Source organism: Petaurus breviceps, unplaced genomic scaffold (assembly GCF_028583685.1).
Source record: "Petaurus breviceps papuanus isolate PSGF00001 unplaced genomic scaffold, PetGlider_PUasm1.0 79, whole genome shotgun sequence".
Lineage (NCBI taxonomy): Eukaryota > Metazoa > Chordata > Mammalia > Diprotodontia > Petauridae > Petaurus > Petaurus breviceps.
This window is the reverse complement of record NW_027186523.1, coordinates 18,310,070-18,319,615: the sequence shown is the minus strand read 5'-3', so window position 1 is coordinate 18,319,615 and position 9,546 is coordinate 18,310,070. Positions and strand designations below refer to the sequence as shown.

Genomic DNA, 9,546 nt, shown 5'->3' with positions numbered 1-9,546 from the left:
TGGGGGCATGCTGTATTTGAGATGCCTATAGGACATTAGTACAGTTGTCTGAGAGGTAGCTGGAGATCCATGAGTAGCTCAGGAGAGAGACTTGGGCTGATTATATAGATCTAGAGGTGAGAAGTGATGATTGAACACATGAGCATATAACGAGTGGGGAACCTGCGGCCCTTGAGGCCACATATGGCCTTCTAGGTCCTTGGGTACAGCCTTTTGACTGAGTCCAAGTTTTATGGAACAAATCCCTTTTTTTTTTTTTAAGGGAATTTATTCTGTGAGGTTTGGATTCATTCAAAGGTTCACACTTGAGGACCCAGAGGGCCACACGTTGAAGGTTCCCCACCCCTGGTGTAAGATCACCAAGAGAGATGGTAGACCCAGGATGAGAGCCTTGGGGAACATCCAGAGTTAGGGGGCCTGACATGATGCAGAATCAGCTAAGAAAATTGAGAAGGGCAGTTGGACAGATAGGAGGGAAATAAGGAGAACAGTATCATGAAAACCTAGAATGGAGAATAACCAGAAGAGATGGTGTTTTTCAGTGTCAGTTACTACCAAGATTAAGGATAATCAGGATTAAGAAAAGGTCATTAGATCTGTATTCTCAGTGCTTTACAGTGTCCAGGACATAAAAGGTGTTTAATAAATGGCTGTTGATTCTGAAGCCACAAAGGTCTCCTAAAAAATTAACACTAGAGAGATGAGCAAAGGAACAAAGTTAAAATTATACTTTACTTATCAAACCTATATAAAGTGAATAAATTTTCAGTGAACACCAGAGGAGTGCCAAATATTTTGTTAAATGAAGTATCCTTTGACAAGATAAAGAATTTTAAAAATCTGTTCCATAAATTAAGATTGTTGCATACCAAGTATTTTTCTAAAATAAGCACATAGTATTTTATTACTTTTTCACCCAAAATATTTAAGTGAATCTACAATGAACAAACATAAGATGAGAAAGATGATATAATTCAAATGGCCAAGAAGCAAAACAGGGCTACTGGGGTGATGAGTTTAATCCAGGAACTGACACTAAATCTTTAAAACACCAATAAATAGCTTCATTTCTGTATTTTAGCTTTCCTAGGTGATGTATCATAACAGTATGAACCATGGTCTTGGAGTCAAAAGACCTGAGTTCCAAGTTCTAGCTCCAGCACTTTTAGCTAGAGATACTGGGACAAATCATCTAGTTGCTGTGCCCTCAGTTCCTAATATGCAAAACAGGGATGCATCTGCTCTACTTCAAAAGGCTGAAGACTGTGCTTGGTAACCTTTGTTCTTGAAGCATGACTGCCCACCTCTTTTTCCTATTAATATACCTCCTGCATGATAAATCTTATGCCACTTTTTCTACACAGATCATCACTGGTAATATGTTGCAGCCTACCTATTTTACATTCATTGACCTCTGAGTCACCTGAAATTTGATCGTGTGCTATGATTCAGTCATATAGCATCATTAGAAGAAGGGTCCTTTTATAAATTTGGGTTATATGTCAGGGAGCAATTTGGGAGCATCAAAATTCTACTTAAAAACCCATAAGCAAGTCAGTCTACTATCTTCCTTCTATTCACTTCTGGGTCTAGCCAGTGGTTCATCTGCAGTGTTTATGTGGGTACCGATGGTCTATGAACTGCATGTCCAGCTGCATGTCACAGGCTGAGCAACAGGTATTCATCTATGTGTTTTCTAGATTTGTTGGACTGATGCCTGAGTAACTAGGAACTTCACTGAGGAAAAATGGTAGTATTTCAAGGCTTGATACAATTAGCATAACATTATCTGCCAACATGTGGCTACTGGCCACCATCCATCCTTCTCTAGCACTCAAAAGATGATATTGCTGACTAGTCTGTGTACTGAAAAGATAAATGACTTGCATTCACTTCTAAATTGTTTCTGTATATTTGCAAGGAAAGTAATGTAGAATTTCCAGTGCTCTATTTAAAAATTAAAAAAAAAAACTTTACCTTTCAAAAAAATCCCCAGAATCACTATATAAATGCTCACATATATGGAGTTGAACGGTGTTAGTTGAGGAGTATTTTATTTCTCAAATGTGCTTTTTGACTTATAAAAGTAATGTTTTCTACTCTTCATAATTTTGATAACATTTCTGATAATAGAAAGGTACTTAATGTCTTAGCCAAAGAACATGGAAATAAAGAACTGAGACTTTTACTTAAAGAATTTTAAAGGTACTACATAAGAATAAATCGTATTAAATAGTTTCAGATGCGAATTATTGTGTTGCTAATGCTGCAGACTGTCCATAAATAAGTTACTGAAGTTCTTTTACATTTGGCCATTACACATGGTTCACAACATAAGTTTAGAGCTGGAAGGGACTTCATTTTTGGAAACATAAAAAAGATGTTTTAGATATTTATATAAAATCCAATAATATAGAGTAAACGTATAGTGTTGGTTGAAAAACTAAATAGTAGGAAGTGTTGGTGGTATCAGTTAATAAAGCTTAGATTTCCTTGTGTCTTTCCCTTTAACTTTGCTAACTGATGGTGAAAAGGAGATAAGACTTAATGTTTAGATTATCTGTCTCCTGGCCCTCCATGAAAACAATGAGTTAGTTCTACTATAAGTTTGGACAAATAATAAATCCTTATTAATTGTCCAATGAACCTCTCATCAGCCACTGAATTCTCCCTGATTGGTGGAACACAGTTTAACAACCCTTATGAGACAAATGTTTCTCAAGACAGACTTAAAGGGGGAAAGATTAAATACTAATTTCTTACCACTCATAATAATTTCACTTTAAACAGTTATATAACAATTATATTTTTCTAATTCACTAAACATTTTAAAAAATTTAAAAATACCTTCTAATTTAGTTGAATAAAAACAGATCATGTGGTTCATTAAAAATGTTTTAATATAAACATTAGTTCTGAACAAACAAAAACAAAATCACATAAGATATTCCAGTAATGAAAAAAAATGCTTTCTCAAAAGTACCACTATGATGCCACTTCAACAGTAATTGCTTCACATTTTCCAGTATCCTGATCTGTGCATGTCACATGTAAAGATCCATCCCTACAAAGAAAAATACATGGGCTTGTTATAAAAAGTCATGGAAATTCTTAAAGTTCTTGAGGGGACAATGCTTTCTGGAAAAAAGCTATAGCAACATTAGTTTTCAGGAAGCAGACTTTACATTTGGAATAAATTCATTTCATTTTCAAGGTTTTGAAAAGACCGTCTAATGTGCCACACTTGTGAAGCTTTGTTTTTTTCCCCTTTAAAGCAATCTCTTTCTAAATTATTTGGCTAAAACAGCCACTTGTTATATCAAATTTAAGTGTAAAATGTGTGGAATTAAAATGGGTCAGAATTATCTTTCAGTCTAATCACTGAGCACAATGTAACTAGAGAGTTCCTCGGCTATATATTCCAATGATTCTTAGTAGTATAGCTTGCTCATGAAAAAAAGGGTCCTTTGCATTAGATGACAGATCATAAAAGATTTACTTATAATAAATTTGATTGTACATTCTTCTTTTTTTTTTTTTTTAAAGCAATCGGGGTTAAGTAACTTGCTCAAGGTTACTTGGCCAGTTATTTCTGGGTGTAGTGCTGAGTATCTGAGCCCGGATTTGATCCAGGTCATCCTGACACTAGAGCCGGTGCTGTTACTCGCTAAGCCACCTGGCCGCCCCTAAGCAATTGGGGTTAAGTAACTTGCTCAAGGTTACACGGCCAGGTGTTTCTGGGTGGGTGCTAAGTGTCTGAGCCCGGGATTCGATCTCCAGGTCTTCTCAACACTGGAGCCGGTGCTCTTACTCGCTGTGCTACCTGGCTGCCCCACTGTACATTCTTCTTGTTATGAACAGATCTTTAAAACTCCCAAATACTTAGTTCATTATGACACCAGCCTTACCAAGACAAGAAAATACAGCTGCTTGCTACTGTTATCAGGTATATTTTGGTAAATGACTCTCTACATGAGAGCCTGTGATAACAAAATTTAATATTTTTATATCACATGGACCAAGATGTAGTAAAAATGGGCCTGAAGACACTACAGTCACAGTAAAGAACTGACCCTATTTTTGAACAAGCAGGCAGTGGAAATTTTACCACATAATTTCCAAGGAAATAACAGTGGATATTGCTTAAATGGTGTATCTGAAAACAGCAAAGACCACTTTTTTAGGTAAAAGTACAACTAAATGTTAAAGTTTGGTTTTTAAAAATTAGGATATATTGTAATTTACTAGAAAGAAACACAATTTATGCAACAAAATAATGCTCAAGGCATAATGAATAGTTTGCTTATAAACTCTTTATAGGTATCAATGACTGCTACTCAACAATAACAGATTTTCAATATTGAATAGACTTTGCCTAGTTTTCACAAAGTAAACCAACAAATTGACTCATGAAATACAGAAATTCTTAAAATTTAAATCCTACTTTTTTTTCTAAATCAGTAAGTATATTTTATTTTTTGTACCTTTTCATGGTGAGAACAGCTAATATATCATGGAGCCCATTTTCTTTTTTATCTAAATCCTGGAGTATAATCTATTTATGAGAGAAAGAATGTTAGAAAAGATTCAACAAATTATCATCTTAACTTATAAATTGATAAATTAGTAATCCCAAAAGGTCAACCTTAATTATGAAACCCAGAAATGTTCAATCTTGCTATTATATGATAGATTTAAAATTAAGAGAATAAAAATTATTCTTTTCAAACTGGATACAGCTGCCATAGAATGAGAATTATATGTGACTGGACTAGACCAGGGAGAGCAGATAGGGGAAGAATTGGAGAAGTAAAAATTATGTGTTCCTTTTTACTCTTTTGTATGTGGTAATTGTAGCGGTGTGTGAATTACTTGGGACAAGCAAACATCCTGATGATTTTATTTTGTGATGGCAATAATTGTGCTTATAGGCCCTTTTTAGAAATTTGGGTGTAAATAGGATGATGTGTGAATCTATAGCTAGGTTGAGTTCAAATGTCAGACTTTAACAAGATAAAACCAGATTCAAATGTTTTTTTCACCTTTGGTTGGTTCTTTATATGTTGAATGCTTTTGGCTGTGACGGTTTTTAAGGCTAGATATTACTCTAAGGAAACAAGTAAATGTAGCTTTTAAAGAGAACACTTTTTTTTTTTTTGCTTTCTGGAGGGCAATTGGGGTTAAGTGACTTGCCCAAGGTCCCACTAGTAAGTGTTAAGTGTCTGAAGCCTCATTTGAACTCAGGATCCTCCTGACTCCAGGGCCAGTGCTCTATTCACTGTGCCACCTAGCTGCCCCAAAGGTAATCTTTGTCTTTTATTTTATTATTATTATTTTTTTGCTTTTTTTTTTTTTTGGAGGGTAATTGGGGTTAAGTGGCTTGCACAAGGTCACAAGGCTAGTTTTTGTGTTAAGTGTCTGAGGCCGGATTTGAACTCAGGTCCTCCTGACTCCAGGGCTGGTGCTCTATTCACTGTGCCACCTAGCCACCCCTTAAGAGAACACTTTCAATGACTGTTAGAGATATGGCTGTGACTGTTGGTGTAGGAATTCATACTTTTCAAGGATTATCTAAGCCCACAATGAAATGGAATGAATTTTACCAAAGCACAAGGGAAAATGAGACTAAGAATAAAAAACATGCTAAAGAATAGTATGGCCTTTTTGAAGTTGGAAGAACAGTAAACAAAACCAGAAAACAAAAAACTATCAACTGTTGTCATAAAGAAAAAATACTCATCGCAAGCAAGTTGATACAAAGACTGTAGTACTAAAGATTGGGAAAATCTCACTTAAAAATTTTTTTTTAACCCTCTCCCCAGTTAAAGACTAAAGAAAACAAAAACCCCTGTTGCAAACACATACAGTCTAGCAAAACAAATCTCTGCTTTGGCTATGTCCAAAAAATGTCTCCTTTTGCACTGAGTCCTTCACCTCCTCTTATCAGGAAGAGTGGTAATATGAGTCATCGTTAGTCCTTTGTAATAATATTTGGTCCTTATACTGATCAGAATCCTTGATTCCTTCAAAGTTGTCTTTGTACAATGTTCAAATTGTAAAAATTGTTCTCCTGTTTCTGTTAACTTCACTCTGGAACAATTCATATAAGTCTTCCCAAGTTTCTCTAGAACCACCTGCTTCATTATTTCTTACAGCACAATAACATTCCATCACATTTATACAAGTTGTTCAGCCATTTCCCAATTTATAAACATCCTCAGATTCCCATTCTTTGTCACCTATAAATTTTTTGTCCATCTTTAAGAGTTTGTTTTGTTTAGGATTAATCTCTCTTAATCTACCCGCCCTCTGATTCTTCCCTTCCCTTTACTATTTCCCTGCTGAATGAAGTATATTTCTATAGCCAATTCTCTGTGTGTATATGTGCATGTATTCTTCCTTTTCTGACCATTTCAGATGAGCATGGAGTTCAAATGTTAGCCAATCCTCTCCAGTTCCTCCTTCTTGTTCGTAGATGTCTGCTTCCGAACCCTGAGGTGAAATAATATGCCCCAACCTTCCTCCCCCAACTACCACAGTATATTCCTTTTCTTCTGTTGTTTTCTTAAGACATAACAATCATTCCCAGGCCTTGTCTAAGTATACTCCCTCCATGGCCCATGATGATGATAGGGTTCAAAGAGGTGTACATGTTATCAACTCCCCATATTAGAATATAAGAAGTTTATCCCCCTGTTCATTATTCATTCATGTTTACCTTTTTATGTTTCTCTTAACTCCTGTGTTTTAATCTCAAAGTACCTATATAACTCTGATCGTTTCATCAGGAATGATCTGAAGTCCTCTATTTCACTAAAGGTCAATTCTCTTTCTCTCTCTCCCCCAACCCATAGCATTATACTCAGTTTTGTTGATTAAGTTGTTCTTGGCTGTAAGCCTACATCCTTTGCCTTCTGGAATACTGTATTCCAAGCTTTTTGATCCTTTACAGTGGTGGCTGCTAAATTGTGTAATCCTGATTGTGGCTCCTCAGTTCTTGAATTCTTTCTAGCTGCTGGTAGTATTTTGCCCTTGACTTGTATGCTCTGAATTTTGGCTATATGACATTCCTGGGAGTTTTAATTTTGGAGTTTCTATCAATGGTAGATTCTATTTCTACTTGGCCCTCTATTTTAAGATTTCTTGAAAAAAGGTATCTAGGCTCCTTTTTTGGTCCTGGGATTAAGATAGTGCAATGATTCTCAACATTTTTTCTCCTCCATTTTTTTTTCCATGTGGGTTGTTTTTCACTATATTTTACATCTTGTTTTTTTTTCCCCAGTCTTTTGATTTTTGTTTTAAAATATCTTATTGTCTCATGGAGTCATTGGTTTCTTTTTGGTACATTCAGATTTTAAGGGAGTTTGTTGCATGGGCAAGGTTTTATACCTCTCTTGCATCAAATTATTCCCTTTTCAATTTTTCCTTAATAGTTCTCATTTCTTTTCCAATTTTTTTGTCAATTCTCACTGGACTGACAAAAACACTTTTAAACTTTTTAAACTCTTGCTTCATCTCTCCCAGGAATTCCAGCTGAATTTGTGCCCAAGCTGGTTTTTTCCCCCTGAGGCTTCGCTTATAACTACATAGCTTATATAAAGTATATAGCTTATAGCTATTTTGTAGTCCTTTTCTTTTGGGTTTGTCTCTCAAGCATCACTGTCACAGTATCTCCTTATGGTGGGGCTCTTCTTTTTGTTTGCTCATTCTTCCAGGGTACTTTCTGACTCTGGACTTGATGTCAGAGTTGGGCTCTATACACTTATGGAGGAAAAGCCTGGGCTGCTTTCTTGGGCTACTGAGTATTGTGTTCTTTCAGGATCTCAAGGACAGCTCAGGCTCAGAATCTGAAATCCTTTAGTGCTCCCAAAATGGTTTGACCTCGGGCAAAGTGAGGTTGCTCTCCTGGTCTGAACCTGAAAGTTCCTAACAATAGGAGACTGCTGCCAAGATCAGCTACTATCACCCAGCTGGGAAGCTTTGCTGCTTCAGTGACAGAACTGAAGCCTTCCCCTTTTCCCCCCACAATCCCACCCTTTGATTTGGGGTTTCTATCCTGCAGGAATTCCTCCGAAAGTTTCAGTGTGGGTGAGAAGTTGGGTTTGAGCTATATGCTGCTTGCTTGCTTCTGAGCTGTCTGCCACCACTTCTGATCATGGAAAATCACTCATGGGAGGATGTCTCTTCAATCTACCTGAATCTGTGACCCAGAACTGGGTGGCAGGCAACAAGGCTGGCAGCACCTTTTCCCACACCCTACATGGAGTACACAGGTATGCTGTTAGGATCTCCTCTTGAAATAGCCAAAGAAGGGAACAGCCCATAGTCAAACATGTAACCCTGGATTTCATAGGATCATAAACTTTGAGCTGGAGTGGACCTTAGAGGATATCTAGTCCAGGCTCACATTTTATACAGGAGGAAAGTGAAACTCAAACTTGAAAGCCGAGTTACTCTCTGGGAGCCAGAGTGCCCCACACAGTGCACTTCTGGCCAACCCCTTTCCCCAGTGTCCACAAACCTGTCTCCCTCTGCTGACCTGGGCTAAATAGGTGACCCACTGTGAGTTTTCCTTGGATTTGCCCATCAGAATTTGGTCTGCCAAGTTTTATAGATGTTTGGTGGAATTTTGGGTGGGAGAGTCAACAACTTGCCATAAGTCTTTCTACTACTCCACCTTGTTGGCCTTACCTCCTAAGATGCACTTGTTCATTCAAGGATATACCAAAAGCATTTTCAGAAGTCCAGGTGAACTTCTGGGGATCTTCATCAGACTATAAAACATTCAAGTCTGGAGCCTTTTTTTTAACCCCAGTGGGCCTGGAAGTCTTGTTCCCACTGAGGAAATGAAATGATGAACTCTGACAAATCTATTGATACACAGAAAAGCAGAACTGTTCCAGAATTACGTAAAGTCCTAAATGGAGACAGAATACTGCATCATGAGTTTGTACACGCCACAAACAGTTAGGAAATTTTTCCAAGAGATGGAGATAAATATGCTTCAGTGGCCTGGGAACTCATGATTTAAATTCCAATGAAAATTTGGAAAAATAGACTATCAAAAGGTATGCTTAATATCCAGTGTGACAAATACATGGCTTCTTGATGAACAACAAGTATCAGAATATTGTGAAGTCAATACCAAATCATTTAAAATGAGGCATTACAGCAGAAGGAGGAGCAGTTTGGTGGTGGTTTTTTTTTTGAAGATGTGAAATATCGAAAGATTATTGTATAAGTTAAAACACGTAATTATTTTATGTTGTCCCAGTTAATCTGCACAACACCACTGGTTCTAAGCTGGAAGACTTCACGCCAAATGAAAAAGTGATCTCTCCTTCCTCAAATTTCTCATGCCACTACACATGATAATCCTTTACCCCGATCCCTTTATGCTCTCTATCATACTTATTTATGTGCATGAGTATTCTTATGTATCTCCTCTTCCCTATTATAGGCTGACCTCCTTGAAGGCAGTATTATTTTTCATCTTTAAGAACTTCATACAAAATATGTATATAAGTACTTCATACAAAGACATAC

The 9,546-nt window shown here is 36.8% G+C and overlaps 1 protein-coding gene across 2 annotated transcripts in view; it reads right to left on the bottom strand.

The window, feature by feature from the left end:
- Nucleotides 1-2,882: 2,882 nt before the first annotated feature.
- The window catches only part of LOC138175854 (heat shock 70 kDa protein 14), a 33,030-nt gene continuing 26,366 nt past the window's right edge, over nucleotides 2,883-9,546 (bottom strand). For both annotated transcript variants that reach the window (XM_069106447.1, XM_069106449.1), the window contains exons 13-14: nucleotides 4,485-4,555; nucleotides 2,883-3,064 (exon numbers count right to left, since the gene is read on the bottom strand). In XM_069106447.1, the coding sequence (XP_068962548.1) occupies nucleotides 2,986-3,064; nucleotides 4,485-4,555 (150 nt within the window). In that variant the 3' untranslated portion in view covers nucleotides 2,883-2,985. The remainder of the gene's footprint in view (nucleotides 3,065-4,484; nucleotides 4,556-9,546) is intronic.